Source organism: Podarcis raffonei, chromosome 11 (genome assembly GCF_027172205.1).
Source record: "Podarcis raffonei isolate rPodRaf1 chromosome 11, rPodRaf1.pri, whole genome shotgun sequence".
Taxonomy (NCBI): domain Eukaryota; kingdom Metazoa; phylum Chordata; class Lepidosauria; order Squamata; family Lacertidae; genus Podarcis; species Podarcis raffonei.
The window spans coordinates 28,644,183-28,664,006 of NC_070612.1; the positions used below are offsets into that span (position 1 = coordinate 28,644,183).

General features: G+C 40.6%; 1 protein-coding gene across 1 annotated transcript in view; it reads left to right on the forward strand.

Annotated features, from left to right (window-relative positions):
* TBCA (tubulin folding cofactor A) overlaps positions 1 to 8,367 on the forward strand; it is a 30,403-nt gene extending 22,036 nt beyond the window's left edge. Inside the window, exons 2-4 of the mRNA XM_053407899.1 lie at positions 1,670 to 1,775; positions 6,265 to 6,351; positions 8,096 to 8,367. Coding sequence (XP_053263874.1) covers positions 1,670 to 1,775; positions 6,265 to 6,351; positions 8,096 to 8,176 — 274 coding nt within the window. The 3' untranslated portion in view covers positions 8,177 to 8,367. The remainder of the gene's footprint in view (positions 1 to 1,669; positions 1,776 to 6,264; positions 6,352 to 8,095) is intronic.
* Positions 8,368 to 19,824: the final 11,457 nt, after the last annotated feature.

Here is a 19,824-nt window from a genome sequence, read left to right on the forward strand (position 1 = left end):
GAGCAAAATATGACTCTTGATTTGGCAGCAATAAGACGGCAATACTACATTGTTTTCATTATCATGGTTCAGTGAATAACCTCTATTGGTGTCTACATAGAATCTACTGTTGTAGACGCATAGAGTTAGCCCATTCTGCAGAGTTGGATTATTAACAATATTGGAATATCTCTCTTCCCCAATCCTCTGGCTATCAAAAACCAGATGAAATTCAAGAGTCATACATTGCTTGTAGAAAATTGGTTTTGGTAAGGCTTGTGTGATTGGGCCTTCCTTCCTCAAGGACCAGCTGTCAAAATATCCTTTGCCACAAAGATGGTGTTGTTAGAAGAGGATGCGCCTAATTGAGGCTATGATTGAACCTAGGATTGGAGGCATTGTCTTAAGCATTTTGAGCTTGGTATTTTGGTCATTGGCACATTGAGTATGAAAGACTAGGACAGACCCTGAAATTCTACTATGTGTGTTCCTGCTTGCCATCCTCCATTAAAAATACCACATCACTTTGACTGTCCTCAGAGAAAGTCTCATACCAGAGCACATAAGTACAGTTGTACCTCTGGATGCGAAAGGAGTACAGAGCACATAAATGCAGTTGTACCATCCTGAAGCAAACGCAACCCGCGCTTCACTGCTTCCGCGTATGCGCGTGATGTCATTTTGACCGTCTGCGCGAGCGGCGAAACCCGGAAGTAATGTGCTCCATTACTTCCAGGTTGTCGCAGCGCGCAACCCGAAAATACTCATCCCGAAGCTACTTCAACCCGAGGTATGGCTGTAATCAAGCCTCAAAACTAAAAGATACATATTATTGTTGCAAGGTCAACCAAGATGCAGTTTTACTAGGTAAAGTTGGTGGAAAGTCTTCTCGTCACTGTTATAACCTGGGTAACTAGGTTCAGCAGTGAATTTAGATCACACCAAAGCTGTGAGCCTGAATGACCAAAAAGGGCTCTAAGGACAATCACTAGTAGAAGACCTACTTCCTCTAAACTTCAAGATCTGCAAACAAGCATTATTTCAGTTGTGGCTGCTAGATACTTTCAGTCAAATCCAGACGCCCATATTCTGCATTTGGGGTATGTGGAAGTGAGGAATATCAGATAGGAAAACAATGGCTGGCATCCAAAGAATTGCCACAGGAGACAAAGTGGGCTTCAGACTTTAACAGATCCCCATGCTGTGTGGTGAACTTTTTTTAAAAAAAACCTGAGGATTACCGTATTTTTTGCACCATAACACTCACTTTTTTCCTCCTAAAAAGTAAGGGGAAATGTCTGTGCGTGTTATGGAGGGAATGCCTACGGGTGGCATGCCTGCGGATTTTCCTCCTCTAAAAACTACGTGCGTGTTATGGTCGGGTGCGTGTTATAGAGCGAAAAATACGGTATTTAAAAGCAGTTTAGGATAGGACATATATGGCAGCTTTTCAATAGAAATAAAAGCCAGCATTGTACTGATCAAGCCTTGCTCTTGAGCCTGAGCAGATCTTTGAATCCCAAGCTATATATGGTGTATCAATATACTATTAAAATAAAATGTAATGAATAATAGAACATGGAATGATGATATTTTGAAATTATTCTATTCTATGTGTGTAACCTTTCAGTTAGGGAAACTTGTATTAGCTTTTATAATGGAAAAGTTAATTCATTATTTTTGTATGCAGCTTGGCAAAAGAAAAGGTTATGTATGAAAAAGAAGCAAAACAGCAAGAAGAAAAGATTGAGAAAATGAAAGCTGAAGATTCTGAAAATTATGCCATTAAAAAACAGGTAAACAACTTCATAGTTCATGAATATATGTTATCAGTTGTTATTTTTAACTGAAAAGTATTATGTGTAGGTTTTTTTTAAAAAAATGTTTCAAATTTGTGTTTTTGTGAACATATAAAAAGAATATTTAGTGCTATACTAGAAGTCTCCAAGTTGAGGCCCCAGGGAAAGAAGTTAAACTTCCTCTCACCTGCCTGCAGTCTGGACTGTGTATCTTCACTTTGGGTGTAAAAATGATTGCCTACATAGTTAATTCTAGAAATATTAATGGTTTGCAGAAATAGTAACGAAATAAGCATTGGGGTGAAATAACTGGTCATTGGTGCTCTGTAACAGGTTTCAAGGATTAGAAATGTTGCCTCCTCGCACAGTGCATGGCACTGGCAGTTAGTGACTATGCCATGTGCCAGCCCCTCCTCCAACCTGTGGAATTGCAGTTGTCCTATCAGTCAGCCCTTGGGTCTGCAGATGCTGTTGCTGAAAGGCAGGTCAGCTCTGAGTAAGGCCTCCCTCATCCATGATCTGATTATGAATGAGGAGGTTGATCTAGTCTGTTTCACTGAGACCTGGGTAGGTGAGCAGGGTGGAGTTGATGCAGCATCAGGGCAGACTTGAGCGTTTGTTTTGGGGGTGGGTCTTGCTGTAGTCTGTAGATATTCCATCTCTTTCCAGACAATCTTTTCAGGACTTCATAGAGCCTGTCCCAACATGACATCAGCCCAATGCATTGGTAGGCCACAATCTGGATCTTGTTTTCTCAACTGGACAGGAGGAGGGTGATCTGAAAGGGGGGCGGGATATTGACATCAGTCCCTTATCATAGTAATATCACTTCCTGTTGAGATTTAGGCTTTCAGCACCTTTTCCCCTTTGCAGAGATGGGGAACCTATTAGGGTGGTTTGCCCTTAGAGGCTGATGGATCCAATGAGTTTCCAGAGGACTCTGGGGAAATTTTTAGATGCTATGAGTGGCACTCCTGTCAAAGCCCTGGCCAACCTCAGGAACATGCAAATGGCTTGGGCCATTGACACAATTGCCCCTGAGCACCCTACAAACGTGTAGTCTGTTTGGTTTCCTAGTATACTCCAAAGCATAGGGCAAGGAAACAAGCTGGAAGACCACTCAAAACACAACTAGAAGAAATATCTGATTGAATGCAGTCAAATACTGGTGAGGGCTCATCATTGAGCCTACCTAGTGGCAGTAAAGGCACCAAAGAAGGCATACTTTGCTGCCCCCATTGCATCCTCATTGTGCTGTCCAGCAGAGCTTTTCTGGTTAGTGCAGGGCTTCTTACCATCTGACCTGAAAGAGGTGGCAGAACTGATGGTAGCTGTGACTTGGTTGCAAAGCTTTTTGAGGATATGATCGCTTATATCCACAGCAGATGAATCTCAAGGGGTGTCCAGAGCGTGGTCCAGTCCTGTTCTGAGTTTCAGTTAGTAAAGCTTGAGGATGTGGATGGGTAGGTGGCACTGCATTGCAGTGGTTCCGGTCCTACTTGGATAGTTGTTTCCAGAGGGTGATGCTCTTCAGCCCTTTGAAGCCTTCAGTGTTGGGTTCCTCAGGGTTCAATTTTACCCCCCAGCATCTACATGAAACTGCTGAGTGGGTTCATCCGGAGTTTTGGAGTACAGTGGTACCTCGGGTTAAGAACTTAATTCATTCTGGAGGTCCGTTCTTAATCTGAAACTGTTCTTAACCTGAGGTACCACTTTAGCTAATGGGGCCTCCCGCCACCGCTGTGCAATTTATGTTCTCATCCTGAAGGGAAGTTCTTAACCCAAGGTACTATTTCTGGGTTAGCAGAGTCTGTAACCTGAAGCGTCTGTAACCCGAGGTACCACTGTACGCTATCAGCATATGCTAATGGCACACAGCTCTACTTCTACTTTACATCTGCCAGTGTGACAGTGAATGCACTGGACTGCTGTCTTGCTTCTGTAATGGGCTGGATGAGAGCCAACAAACTGAAGTTCAATCCAGTTGAGAGTGAGGTACTCATAGTAGGTGGTTCCCTATACCAGATAACTGGGAGGTTGCCTGCTCTTGATTGGGCTACACCCTCTCTAAAGGTGTGTTTATATAGGTTAGAGGTACCTCTGGGTCCATTGCTTGTCGCTTGAGGTTCAGGTGGTCTTGGTGGTGTGGAGTGCCTTCTGTCAGCTTGGGTTGGTGGCCCAGGTGCACCCCTTTCCAAAGAGGCATAGCCTAATTTCTGTTGTCTATGCTGTGGTAACCTCTAGGCTAGATTACTGCAATGTGTTATATGTAAGACTGCCTCTGAAGAAGGTTTGGAAACTTCAGCTGGTGCAACATTCAGGGGCCAGATTGACCATCAGGGCAAGACAGTTTGAGCACATTACTGCTACACTGAGCCTACTGCACTGGCTTCCAGTTAGTTTCGGGGCCCAATTCAAACGGCTGCTCTTGACCTATAAAGCCTTAAACAGATGAACCAGAGCAAACCTGGCAATCATAATCTGAAGCCAATCATTGTATGAAGCCTTTCTTTGTGTGCCACCTCAACAAGAGCTCTGGTGGGTGGCAACATGAGAATGGACCTTTTCTGCAGTGGCTCCCTCCCCGTTTCTGGGGTACTCACCGCAGGAGGTTTGCCTGGTGCCTTTATTAGATACCGTTAGGAAACAAGCAAAAACATTTCTCTATAATCAGGCCTTTGGATGATTAACATTCTCTGTCCTTTTAAATGTGTTTTTGGGAGGGAGGTTATTGGTTTGTTTTTGTTTTATTATGTATATTTTGTGTTCTCATTCTGTATTTTCATGTTGTGAACCACCCTGTGACCTTCGAATGGAGGGCAGTATTTAAATTTAATAAATAAATAAATAAATTATTTCTAGTCTGCAGAAACTGATTTGCCTTAAGTTACAGTGCCCGTCACTTTTATGGATTATAGGGTATCTTAGACATTCTATTGGAATCGTGCAGACTGTCCTGGTATATAAACATGGACTCTGTGGTCTTTTAATTGCCCTTAAGTTGATACACATGAGGTCTTTTAGATCCCTGATCCCTTATGCATGCATTATTTCTTTTAACTGAAAGCCTCTTAGAGTTATGGTTGTTGTTTTTAAAAAATACCGAATGTTAACACCCCTTAACTAAATTGCTGCATCATCATGAGAAGCTATTATGCTATTTTAATGATAGTTTGCTAAGAGACATTTAGACTCAATACCATGGACATAAAGTGCTCCTCAATTTGCTCTCCCCCTTTTAGTTTAGGTGCTCTATCTTTCTAGTGAAATCCACAAATAGTGTAGGAAGAACCCCATCTGCCACTGTTGTATCCCCAGCATTGAAACTGGTTATGTAGAAAGAAAGAAAAAAACAGATGATTCTGATCATGGATCTTTTACATTTTGCATACTTTGGTCCAAAATTACATTTGGACCTTGAAATCTGTTCTGGTTTTCATAGTTGGAAGGTCAGTGGGACATTGTTTGAGATACCTTGGTCTAGTGGCTATTAAGAAGCTACTTTTAATTCCTTTTGGTACCACAGTGCTTTATGGGTTGAAAGAAGCAGCAACATTATAAAATAAATTCAGAATGGGAGCTTCTGGTCACTGGAGTTGTTGCTTGTTTTCTGAAGACAGAACGTATACTCTGTCTACTTGTCAGCCAAATTGTGGACATATTTTTTTCATGACTACAGGTGCTTGCAGTTGCACACACTGGATTCTATTAATACTTTTGCTTAAATATAATCATGTGAGGGCTTAAAATTCATATAATTGTTGTTAATTAATTTTCATTTCTATCCAGGCTGGATACATGATAGAATTAGCTGTTTACACCACATTTTCAGTGCATGATTTTGAGGGTTAAAAACATTCCATGATTTTGTATGCAATTACAAAATTGTTTTCTGTAGATGTATGCAAGATGTTCAAATTCAGTGGGGTGCCAGACCAGTAATTTTGTTCAAAAAGCATGGTGAGAATAATCTCTCTCCTAAAATGAAGCCCAAGAATGAGTAATAACTTTTTATGCATGATAAGCATCAAAAATATGAGCCTGCTGGTCTTTGGTTTTCATTTTACTTTACCTTTGTCTTTTAGTCAGAACCCCCTGCAGCGAGCATACAATGTGATCAATAACTCAATAACTTTTTTCATGCAGTAATTATCTCTGTGTGGTATTATCTGAACACTGTTTTTATTTATTACCAAAAAGATGCAGGAGATATTTATATAACCAGCTGATCCCATTTTGGACGAAGCTGTTTTTGACAGCAGGGGAAATAGTTTGTATTAAATAGTTTTTAAAAACAAATATTTCATGGAAAGCTTTTTAGCAGATCTTGCTTTGGTTTTAAAAAGTATTCCTGTGTACTTTAAAAAAATTATTGTGTATAGAGTAACTTCAATAGGTTTGCATTATTTTAAGCAGCTAACTTAAACAGTAGAGTTGTACACTAAAATTGAATAGTTCATATACTTAATGAACTTCCATTTTGCAGATTGAGGTCTTGCAAGAATCTCGAATGATGATTCCTGATTGCCAACGCAGATTAGAAGCTGCACATGCAGATCTTGCTCAGCTATTAGTAAGTACAAAAGAAATAACATTTTGTAGAGCTTTCAACTGAATATTTTTAGTTGATAGATCAAGCTAAAAAGTAGATAATCAATTGATTGATCATGCATATGTCTCATTGCTACCAAAACTTTAACAAATATTCATTTCAGGAATACTGAAGGAACTTTGAGAACCTAAACCAAACCTGCCACTCGCTAGAAGGAAAAGACATATTTAATATTTGTTTATTTTCTGTTAGAGTAACCAATCCAAACCAAAACCCGCCCCCCTGCAAAACATGCCTGCTAACTTTAAGGTACAAAAATTAAAATTTGCCCTAGCAATGAATCAACTACACCTATAGTTAATTAATATTTAAACTCTTTGAGCTTGCAGCTTTAAAATTCTGCTGTTTATCTGTATTTTGGGAGTTGGTGTAGAAGTAAAGCTAGTGCGGTACCCTAGATCAAGTATCAGATTTGGCCTCAGGAATCCCAGGTTCATTTCCTCCTCTGCTGTGAAGCTTTGGGCTAGTCACCAGGGCAATAGAAACATCTTCCTTGCTCTGGCAATGAATGTGATAACATAGCTTTCAGATTTTACTATTGTTTGTGACTGATTATCCATGTTTTGACTTTTCTATGCTAATCAAGCAGGGGCTGAGTACTTCTTTCCTTTGGGATTCATGCTAGCACTTTAAATAGGAACACTTCTTTGCAAGATTGTGTGGATTTATGATTAAAAGCTAAAGATTGGATTTCAGTGGGCCAAAAATCATTTATTAAAGGTCAGTGTGTTTTCAAAATTGGGCCTATGCAGTGAGAAGTAAGCACCGTAACTCATTACTATATCACCCTTTACCTATCCTATGACTGTCAATTGAACCTAATAAACTGAGTATTATGTCATGTTCTGCTGCTGATATTGAGTATCAATCAATCTTTATTGGCATAGAAAAAGTGCATTGTATACATGGATCAGAATACAACACAGTTAACAAAACACAGTAAGAGATACTTTAGGATAAAACTGTCCAGTGAGGTACGAAAATGGCTCTTAGGACCTATGGTGACATAATTTCATAGTGTCACTCAAAAATCTTGCCACATTCTCCACAACATCATTACTACAGTTGTTCAGCAGATAAGACAACCTGGAAGAGTCAGTGCAGTAAATCCTTTCCTTCAGTAAGGGGGCCAAATACTTATCATATATTTTTGCATAAAATGGGCAGTAAAATAAAATGTGTGTGATGGATTCAACCTGTTTTGTGCCACAAGGACATTATCTTTCAGAGTATGGGATTTTTGAGGATCTATCTTGCAAAACTGCAGATGGTAAGATGTTAAATCGCCAGGGAAAGAGTTCTGCATAGGTGGGAATCACAAAGCTGGTGTAAATATGGAGTGTCCTGGCCAAACAAGAGTGGAATTCCCAACCCCAATGAGGAACAGGTTTTATTGGCTGTACTGCAAAGGGTTTGGAATTCAATCTCTAGGATTCTTCACTTGATTATCTGGAATACTTCCAATTGTGGGCTCTGCAGAAAGCTGGACTCATTGCAATCCAAACTGGATACTGAGTAATATCCAGTGTTACTCAGAATAGACCCACTGAAATCCATGCACTCAGTCTGGGTATGACTAACATTGAATATCACCCTATATGTTGGGAACTGAAGTGCTAAAGCATGACGCATATCAATGTAAACAAATAGTTTTAAGCTTTAATAATTTTTAAAATAGTGAAAAGTGTGCTTTGTTTAATTTCAGGAAAATGAAAAAGAGTTGGAAGAAGCTGAAGAATATAAAGAAGCACGTTCGGTACTTGAGTCAATAAAGTTAGAAGCCTAGATAGAGTAGTGAAAAATCAATGTATGCTTTGGGTCCATTGTTAACATAAATGGTCAGACATTAGTAAAATGTATTTCCTAAAGTAGTGTTAGGAATGATGATGTGCTCAAATGATCTGTACCTTTTTTTGAAACCATTTTTGAAAGTTGTAAAATCCACAATACAAATTACAAATAAAAACAAAAAAACAAGCCCAGAGAGCATTTTTCCTTATGATTTGTAATACAGAACATATCTTACAGAAGTACAACAGTGTTCAGAAACACACATCTGTATACAGTCTACACCAGCCTGGGCTGCTTTGTATACAGTTTAAGCACTTTATGTGGAATCTTAGTGTTTTAGCATAAAGGTCCTGAAACACCTGCACTTATTCTCCTTTGTATACAAGAGAGTGAAAGTTGTGGAGATCTTGATATATCTTTTCTGTAAGGGAGTACAGTGGAAATCTGACAACACATCTCAGGACTTTGCAATTTTTAATTGCTGTGGCATTTAGGTGTGCTCTCAAAATAAGGCTCAAAAGAAGGTGGGTCTCGAATAAGCTATGTAAACCACTGTGTTATTAAGACTATCATTCTCTCTTGCTTTCTAATTCTGAGATCCTATAGATTCTAATATCCAGATTGTGATTCCTGTTTTTTAAATCCTTCATGTTTTCAGCTTCCCCCCCCCTGATAGCCTTGATTGGTATTTCAACCCCATGTTTATAGCCATATTTGCCATTTCAGCCATGTCTGACAGCTTAGTCACTGCTTTGGTCGCTTAAAAAATGCCTTGATAATAGCTGTCCATTCCATAGTTAATTCTTTTAATGCTGCAGCTATGAAGCAGTTCTTAACCCCTCTCCCTTAAACAGTGTTGCTTTCTGGTGGGCTAAGTGTTTAATGGAGAAGTCATAGCCATGTTGTGTAAGGATATAGAACCTGTGTAATAGCTTACCCCACTATGTACTGAGAGCAGTACTGTAGAAGTAAGAGTATGAGAAGTGGCTAAGAAAAGAATACCATGCGACACAGGGAAATATGTGCCCTTTAAGGAGGAGAGAAATTTATTCCATCTATCCTATTTCTGTTGTTGTATTGTTATATGGAAAAACATTATTGAAAAGAAAAACAATTAAAATGGTTTGACATCATGTACATTTTGGGCCTGTGGTGGATTTGCATTACTTTTCTGCCTTCAGAGAAAAGACAGAGAAAACAAAATCATTTGACCTCTCAAAACCAAGTTCCAGAAGAAACAAAGAAACCACACAACAACTGGACACGAGGGATACGATTAGGATAGCCCAGTCAGTAAAGCATGAGTCTCTTAATCTTGTGGGTTTGAGCTCCACATAGGGCAAAAGATTCCTGCATTGCAGGGGGTTGGACTAGATGACCCTTGGGATCCCTTCCAATTCTTTGACTTTGACTCTAAAGGATCTGGAAACTAAGCCTTATGAGGAACAGCTGAGGGAGTTGGGTATGTTTAATCTGGATAAGAGGAGACTGAGAGGGAGATATAGCCATCTTCAAATATCTAAAGGGCTGTCACATGGACGATGCAGCAAGCTTGTTTTCTTCTCTGGAGCATAGAACCTGTACCAATGGATTTGTTACAAGAAAGGAGATTCTAACTAAACATCAGGAAGAACTTTCTGACAGTAAGAACTGTTAGAAAGTAGAACAGACTCCCTTGGGAGGTTGTGGACTCTTGTTCCTTGGAAGTTTTTAAGCAGAGGTTGGATGGTCATCTGTCATAGATGCTTTAGTTGAGATCCCTGCATTGTAGGGGGTTAGACTAATTACCCCTGGGGACCCTTCCAACTCTACAATTCTAGGATTCTATTATAGTGGCCGTTTTGATATGTAAATGTTAGGAAAACAAGAAGTGAAAGTAATAGAGAAAGTTTATTGTTCCTGCTGGAGTGTGTGTCTGCAGGTCCCTTTCCCCACCCACGTAACATATAGCTACAGCAGGGGTTCTAAACCGGTCCACAAGCTTCATTCAGATGGTCCAGGGTGTGTCTGTGAATTTGTTGTTGAAGACAGGAGATGGCCCATCCATCTCATTAAAGATTTATACTCTTTTTTGAATTGTATTTTATCGCTTCTTTTATTTCTTACCTTGTATTTTATTGTATTCTATGGAATTTAGATTGTAATACAATAAAACACAATATATGAAGAAATAAAAAAGCAATAAAATAACAGTTAAGAATCATCAGCATCTAGCACACTGCATTATAATTGCTACAATGGGCAGAAAAATCATTAAGTAGTCTGCCAAGAACCACCACAATTTTCAAGTGGTCTGGGGAGCGGGAAAGTCTGGGAACTACTGAGAAAGTCTAATGAATTTTATTCAGAAGAGCCTTGGAAAGGGAGTAGGTCTTACCCAGGTTTGAACAGAAGCAAATTATTAGCAATCATATGGTGCATTTTTGCTGAACTGAATTATTTTGGAGTGGGAGGAAATTTACCCATACAAAGAGAGAGAGATGTATAACTATGCACACATGAAGAAACTATATATGCTAGGGAAAAGGGGTCTTGCCAAATATATACCAATTTTGTGGGGTGAGGGGGTATTGAGGGGTGATAAACATGGAATCTCCCATCAGCACTGAATAAAATGCTATCTCCCAGCAAAAGCTACAGCAAATGAACCCTTGATCATTTGTTTCTCCTCTGCAATGCAAATTAAATGTGGATTAAAATGTGAATTTGGGGGACGGGGAGGTTCTGTTACGTAACCATGTTAACTTCCCACCCTTTTTACTTTATTGGTACTTGTTGGTAGATCAGAACTTTAGGAATTAAATTGGGGACTTGGTAATAAACATGTTATTTGTAAACCATACAAAAGTACAAGTATTCCCAAACAGCACTCACTGTCCAGTTATTTCCTGCCACCTCTGGTCACTGCCTGCTGGGGATGCAATGCTTTGCTAGAAATAACTGTATTAATATTGTGTGCAGTGACCCTGTTAATTCCCCAGTGCATGCATCTAGTGAGCAACTGTCTCCTTTACCAGAGTGCTTGCAAGGAACAGAACCCAACATACAGGAACCTGTATTGCAGGCATAACATTGCTTGGGCTTTTCTGAATAAATCAGTTTATGAATTACATTACTGATTGAAAGATGTCATGCAAAAGTGTGCTCATAATAAAATTTTAAAGGCTAAAACTACATTTATTTATATAGATGATTTATATACTGCCACAGGGTAGTTTACAACAAAGCAAATAGATAATAACATGATTCTTTAAAAGGCAACAAACCACAGAACAGTTACTAATAGAATCAGCAGCAGCAATCCAGTCTCTTCTCCAAATGTCTTTTGAAAAAGATCTTAAGTAACCACAAAAAAATGTAGAGAGGGCCAGACGCACCTCAGAAGGAAGGAAATTCCATATATGAGGAGCTGCTATTAAAATTTTTCCTTCCTGCCCCCCACCCACCACCATGTACCTCATACTAAAGAGGGTCCACCAGGGAGGCCACATCTGCTGATCTTAGAGGACAGACCGGTTGATAAGGAAGAAGGTGCTTTTGCTGGGACCCAAGCCGTTTAGCATCTTGAACTGGACCTAGAAGACAATTGGCAACCAGTGTATTCACTAAGATGAGTAATATGTTCATGACCTGCTGCCCCTAGCAGCATTTTTGCTTCAGCAATTTCCAGACCATCTTCAAGGGTAGCCCTAGTCCAGCCTGGAGGTTACCAGAGCATGAGTCACCACGGTCAAACGATCCCTGTCCAAAAATGACCATAGCTTGCACCAAGTGAAACTCTGCATAGTTGCTCCTAGCCACTGAGGCCACCTGGGCAAAGATAGTTCCAGGAACAACCCCAAATTATGCAACTGGTCCTTCAAGGTGAGTGAAACTCTATTAAGAACAGATAGTTCTGTCAACTTCTGGAAATCGGAAACCCACTTATGGCACTTCCATGTTGTCTGGATTTAGTTTCAGTTTGTTGGCAAACATCCAGCCCATTGCTGCCTGATTAAGCACTTTCACTGCCTTTTGAGATACTGATGAAACAGAGATAGAGCTGGATGCTGGTGAGACCTCACTCCAAATCCCCTGATGACTGGTCCCAGTACAGTGGTACCTCGGGTTACATACGCTTCAGGTTACAGACACTTTAGGTTACAGACTCCGCTAACTCAGAAATATTACCTCGGGTTAAGAACTTTGCTTCAGGATGAGTACAAAAATCATGCTCCAGCGGTGCGGCGGCAGTGGGAGGCCCCATTAGCTAAAGTGGTGCTTCAGGTTAAGAACAGTTTCAGGTTAAGAATGGACCTCTGGAACGAATTAAGTACGTAACCAGAGGTAGCACTGTAGTTTCATATAGATGTTAATAATAATAATAATAATAATAATAATAATAATAATAATAATAATAATAAATTTTATTTATATCCCGCCCTCCCCAGCCGAAGCCGGGCTCAGGGTGGCTAACAACAATAAAACAGTACAACACAACACAACACTCTAAAATCATTCATTATAAAATTAATTCAAATCAAACCAATGGCAACCATTGGGCCAGAGCTCCGCGAAGATTGCCGAAGGAGGGAGTCAGGCTGTGCCCTGGCCAAAGGCCTGGTGGAACAGCTCTGTCTTGCCAGCCCTGCGGAAAGATGTCAAGTCCTGCAGGGCCCTAGTCTCTTGTGACAGAGTGTTCCACCAGATCGGAGCCACAGCCGAAAAAGCCCTGGCTCTAGTTAAATAGCATGTTTAACAAGACTGGACCCTGCAAGACCCTGCAGGAAAGCTCCCATGTGGCCAAACAAAAGTCACCCAATCTCTGAAAATGTCTTTGGAGATACGAGTTGCACCACTGCAAATTCATTACTCTCCTTTAAACTGACCAGGAGGGAAACATGTATGTATTCTCACCTGTGTCCCCACCACCACACACATAAACATTTATGTTAACTTAAAACACAGGTGTGAGGAGTCCATGCTTTGAAATTACCATTCCAAATCAAGCATAGGATTTTGGCTCAATTGTTCATGCTGTTGCTTAATTTTGGTCAATATTTAGAACAAACAAAGGAACCTTGATTTGAAATGTATCTGTTTTGCAAGTTGGAGTGCAATGATGTAGAATCTCCCTTCTACCTCCCTGTACACCCCCATCTTCTTCCCAGATCTGCTCTGAAGGGTTGGGGAAGACCTAAAACAGATGTCAGTGGAGTGCAAGGAAGAGGAGAAGGAGGAGATGCTTCATTTCATGTGTTTCCCTTGCTGGTTCAATGGGATATGCATAGCAGAACTTGCTGGTGTACTAAGGGTTCCTATAGGAAGAGGAAATTTCACAATTTCAATTAGCTTATTCTAATTTAAGCCCCATTGCTTTCACTGGGCCTATTCTCATATGCCTAATTCTGGACCCATTGCACAGTACTTTGTTGTACTATACTAAAGTGGTTTCACTCCTACTGCTAGAGTTGTTTCCAGAAAGTAGATATGGGAGGCTATTGTTCAGTGCCATGGAAGTTGCAATGTCCTGCACGGTTCCATCTTCTCACCCATACTATTTAGTATCTCTATGAAGCCATTGGGAAGTTCAGGAGTTTTGGAGTGACGTGTCACCAGCATGCATCTGAACCAGGAAGGTAAGATTTGAAGAGGGGGAAATGTATTGCTGTTGCCTGTCCTTGCTCTGCAAATCACAGAAGGGTTTCAGTATAATAAGGACTACACATATTGCAAACACATTTCTGAACTAAAGTTTAATGGGAATGTGGCTGGTGGAGTTAATTTACAGTGGGAGAGGTGAGAAGCAGAGCTCCATCAGCTCTGCTGTGACAGACCATCAGGCCTCCTCTCCCTCAAGTGTCACCAGGGAGGGGCCATTCCATAAGACTCCCTCAGTGGAAGAGATAAAAACCAGAGCTAATTCCATCTGCTTTGCCAAAAGCCCAGCTCCATCAGGCACCTCCTATGCCAAAACTGTGCCAGCTGGTCATTATAAAAACAACTTTAAGAATTGGTGCCTGAGTTTGATTTAAAAACAAACAGACATTGTCCCTCCCTATCCATTTTACCTACGTGACCCGGAAGTGTCTGCAGACAGCGCTGGCTCCCGGCCTATAGAGTGAAATGAGCGCACAACCCTAGAGTCTGGCAAGACTGGCCCGAACGGGCAGGGGTACCTTTACCTTTATCCATTTTACCTAGTGTGTGTCATTGTTTTTTAAGATTGTAAGCTTTTGGTCAGGGACTGCCTTGTTTTAACTGATTGTATATACGGTAAGCTGTATGGAAGTGAGAGCTGGACCATAAAGAAGGCTGATCGCCGAAGAATTGTTGCTTTTGAATTATGGTGCTGGAGGAGACTCTTGAGAGTCCCATGGACTGCAAGAAGATCAAACCTATCCATTCTTAAGGAAATCAGCCCTGAGTGCTCACTGGAAGGACAGATCCTGAAGCTGAGGCTCCAATACTTTGGCCACCTCATGAGAAGAGAAGACTCCCTGGAAAAGACCCTGATGTTGGGAAAGATTGAGGGCACAAGGAGGAGGGGACGACAGAGGACGAGATGGTTGGACAGTGTTCTTGAAGCTACCAACATGAGTTTGACCAAACTGCGGGAGGCCGTGGAAGACAGGAGTTCCTGGCGTGCTGTGGTCCATGGAGTCACGAAGAGTCGGACATGACTAAATGACTAAACAACAACAACAAAGCTGCTCTGAGAGGCTTTGTGGCTGAAGAGCTGGGTACTAATGCTATATAAATTATGAATAAAGTACAAAGTCTTGTTAATGTCATGGTCTAACCTGCTTCCTTGCTGGTAGGGCTAAAACCAGCAATTTCTTTACAACCAACAGTCAACACACACACATACAGGATAGGACAGCCACACCTATCCCATTCAAAGCACTCTTATGCTGTTTTAAAAGTCATGGTAATTTTGGGAACTGTAGTTTGTTAAAGGCGCTGGGAACCACAGTTCCCAATATTCTTTGAGAAAGACATGACTGCAGCACATAATGATGTAATCAGTTGGTTAGAATCAGTGGATGAACATAGGTAATATAGTTTTCAGAAAAATATTTTTAATATTTATATTATGTATTTATAAAAACTGCAGCTGCCACCATAGAAGAGTAATTATTTATATATTGTCACAACTTTCCTCCAAGGAGCTCAGAGTGATGCACATAGTGCTCCACATCCCCATTTTATCCTCACAGCAAACCTGGGTTAGACTGAAAGACAGAGACTGACCCAAGGTCACCCAGTGGGTTTTTCCAAGCTGAGTGGCTATTTGAACCCAAGGTCCTAGTCCTAGCAGCCACAATGCCACACTGGCTCTGCCTACCCTTCTCTTACATGCAGGAGGGTATAGCTCTTCTAACCCATATATGAATCTTTTGTTCATGTGCCCATTTCTGCAGATTTAATAAACTCAATTAATTAAAAGGCTGACAATTAATTAACTGGCTGCACAATCCTATGCATATGGTCTGAAGGCATATAAGGTCATCACCTTGCTGAAGCTAAGCAGGTCTAGTGTGACGGATTATAATTGTAAGAAAACAAATAAAATTTTCCTTGAAAGTTAGTCTCACGCAGTGTTCAGTGGGACTTACTCCCTAGTAAGTACATTTAAGATTGTGGCTTAAAATTTCTTTAATTGGGTGACAGTTCTAATTTTAGCAACTATGAATTGTTGGCCCTGAAACATGTAAGTTGATTAAGAACAATTATTTTTAAAGTTCAGAAGCTTTTACCTTCCTTCAATAAACAGCTTCTGTGAAAAGGACAGATTTGCAGATGAATTTATGCAGACTAAATGAAAGTCAAATGTAATGGAAAATTAATTACAAACACCTTGAACTAAGTGAGTGACTGGTGGTGTTTTTTTTATATATATAAAAATGTTTAATAAGAATTAAGGAAGTTAATAGTATGCAGTCACCCTTTGTGCCCACTATCACCCTTGAATGAACTTGAAAAAATTCCACCTTTATTAGTCATTGACTCAGTCAGTTTGGCAGACTGCTTAAAAGGGGGCTGGGGTGACTTTTAAGTGACCTTGGTTGGGGGAAGATATGGATAACAACTGGGCTTCAGGTTTTCAAAAATGAGGAAGAGCCATTAGTCACATCCACACCACACAGTCAAAGCACTCTTACACTGGGAAATGTAGTTTGTTAAGGGTGCTGGGAACTACAATTTCCAATATTATTTGGGGAAAGCATGAATGTTAAATTATGAGTGCTTTAAATGTTTCGTGTGGCTGTGACCATTGTTTCTTTATTCCAGAATCCTCCTAGGTATGTAACCTCTAGCCTAAGGTGTGTAACATCCAGCCTAAAGAAGAGTTATGCAGAACTAAAAGCCTTGTTCGCTATCTGGTGACATTTTGGTTGGTCCTAATAAAAGGTATTGTCCAGCTGTGGATTTTGGGTTGCCTTGGGTGGGGGTTGTGGAGGAGGGGATGCCCTTCAGTTAGTTAGCCTGTGGTCTATAGCCAGACCCTGACCCATTTTTCTGTGGCCCAAACAACACCAACCCTGAAGGGGCTGCTGGCATGGAGGGGAAAGGAAGCTTTGGGGCAGTTCTTTATTTTGTCTGGTGATCACTCCACCTCCCTTATATACCGTCTTTCCACCAAGCAGCTCATGGTGGCTTACACACCTCTCCCTTTCCTGTTTCATCCTCACAACAGCTCTGTGAGTCTGAGGAGGCACTGCCCCAGCAACCTCAGTCTGCCCTTAGCCAATCACCACCTGTCTGTCATTAGTTCTGGCTTCAACTTCATTGGCTGTGGCTCCTGCTGCTGCTGGCCTCTCTGCCTTCTGCCCTACAAGTCTCAACGAGCATCAGCCACCACTGCTGTGAGGTAGGTTAGGCTGAGAGACAGTAGCTGGCACAAGGCTGCCCACAGTACATCCCTCCTCTGCCAGATGCTTGAAAGTTCATTAGTGAAGTTACATTAATAGGATCTATGCAAGCTTCATAATGTTTCCTGGAAGATGGGTATGGAACATTGGGCACTGCGTTATACCCAGCAAGGGCTGTATGCAATGCCAGTACATCCAGTCCCAAGAAGAGCAGCAATCTGGATACACACATAAAGTGCCACTTTTTGATTTCAAGCACTTTCCAGGTCTAGAATGAGATGGGGGGAAAGGAAGGTTGTTGTTACCACTAAGGAACTTTTGAGCATCTGGCTTCGATGGTCCTTCAGAATCAGGTCATCCCTGGGCTGCTGCTTCTGCTGCTACTGCTCCTCCTCCTCCTTACTGCCACAAATGAGGCCCCACTTCTTTCCTGCTGGGCACTTGAGCAAGCATGTTCCTCTTGGGCTTCTATGAGATTTTTCCTGGGTTCTTGTGAAGACAAAGTAAAGGAGTGTAGAACCACGTACACTGACTTGAGCTTCTTGGAGGACAAGAGGGATATAAATCTAATAATAAGTGTATATTAAAATTCTACCTGAAGACATTAGTAGGAAAGTGGTTAGAAATAAGCCTGCACTTCTCCTGCAGGGAGGTTCGGAGAGGTCCATGGCTGGATTAGAACCATTAACTTAAAATAATGAGATGCCAGGAAAACCTGGTGTCAGAAGTTTCCTCCTGTTTATTAATTGTAGTAAGTTTCCATTAGGGTATATATCATTGAATGAATGCAACATTAAGTGGTAATGTGCATGTTTGGAACAGCCAACACAGATCAAATACCACAGAGGGTATTCTCACAGCACCTTATATTGATTCCAGCACAATACTTCTAATAGAGGCAGTTCAACTGATGATTGCAAGTTTGCTTGTTTGATGCATTTGTCTACTGCCAAGGCAGTTCACAAGTTAATATATTTAAGCAAGAGGACAGAGGAGTACAAAAGATAAAACAATAAAGCAACAGTATGTTATCAGCCCATCTGTGGTCTCTTTAGGAATGGATAAACATGAGCCCTCTGCAGCCAAGAAGGAGCTGTCCAGGTTCTGAACCTTCTGAATTGGACATGCAGGACAGCAAAGCTTGCCAGCTGCAGAGTAAGGACTGAGACTGCCAGAGTGATTAGAGTGAATTGGGCACAACTCCTATTTATTCTGAGTTGGGCTTATTTCTTATTATGCTATACAGCTTACTGCCAAAACAGGTTTCTAGGATGTTTACAAAATATAAAAACCAAGGTATGTAAATAGTTAAAATATAAATATGCATGGTTAAAGTACATTAAAATAACACAGCAATTAAAAACAAGAGACTCAAGTTGAGTCTCTTCTGCCAAAATGGGCTTCTAGTGTAGCTTTCAGTTAATTGAAAAAAACTGCTCCCAGGCTAGCAATCTAAAATGGCACAACAAAAAAGGAAAATTAATTGGGAGAGAGGAGGAAATAATCAAACTTGGGTATAAGATCTTAGTTACATGTTCTTCCAATAAGCATCTTGGGTGCAAAAGCTCATTGAGTTAAAAAGTTGCTAGCCTCTCAGCTGAGCCAATGGAGTGGCCCTGCATCCTTTCTCTTCCCTGCTCAGCTGCAGCCTGATTCAGTGGCTGCTGCCAGGTGAAAGCTGATGGAGACTTCTCAGCAGAGCTGGTGGTGACCCTGCACCACTTCTCTTCTGTCCTCTATTACTCTATTTTTAGCTTAGATCTGCAACTTTGATTTGATTAATAGTCACATTAACATATTAAAGCCTTCTGATTGACAAAAAGGTGCCCCTTTTAAATTGGATAGCAGTGGCAGGCGGGGGTTAAGTCTTAATTGTTTCTAATACAAGAACTTTCAAAAATTGCAGATATTTCATTTTCTCTGTCACAAAGTAGGGAATGCCTCTTCTGAATTGATGCCAACCATGGCACCTGCGCAGATAGTGTAGAACAGAATATGCTTTCCCCCTTTGAAATATTGTTGTATTCATATATAAATAGATGCAGATTTAATTGGTTAATGAATTGACTAAACTAAAAGTATGAATTGATTTTAAAATTCTTTAATCAGATTATAGGCCTCTTTATAATTTAGCAGCTCTTTATTTCTTGTCTTTTGTTTTTAACTTCTAATGCGCCCTTGCAATTGGCTCTAGTTGCTGTTTGCGATCATTAAAAGTCTGGATCATGCATAGCTTTATATACTCTGGATAAGATTTGTGTGTGTGTGTGTGTACAAGTTTTATTAGGTCTATTGTATTTTTCAGGGTACAAAATGCTATAACATTTATTTTCTAATTTTTAACAAGGAAGTTATCCAAAGCCCATTATGCTCCCATCCTGAAAGTGAGTTCTCTTGAACTCAGTAGAATATTAACCATGAGGAAACAACATTTATTTGAGGTGGCCATCTTACATGAGAAGCTGGTCAACTACTGTGGATGCCAGGGGTCAAGGAAAGGCTTCAACTCTCCTGTAGGACCAGTGACTATAATGGTCTGGGCCAATCCCTTCCATTCCTGGTCAGCAACCTGGGTCTCCTGCCCATGAACCAAACACTGTATCTCAACTTCAGTTCTGTAAAATGGGTTGAGAATAGTGAAAAACATAAACATATTTAAAGTGGGAAGCATTTTGCAGACACTTTAATTTCTAAAGGCTCCTATATCAGTGAGAAAAAATAACATTAGGATATTATATGCTCATTTTACAAAATCAAATATCTAACTTGCCAGAAAAGATGCATAAGG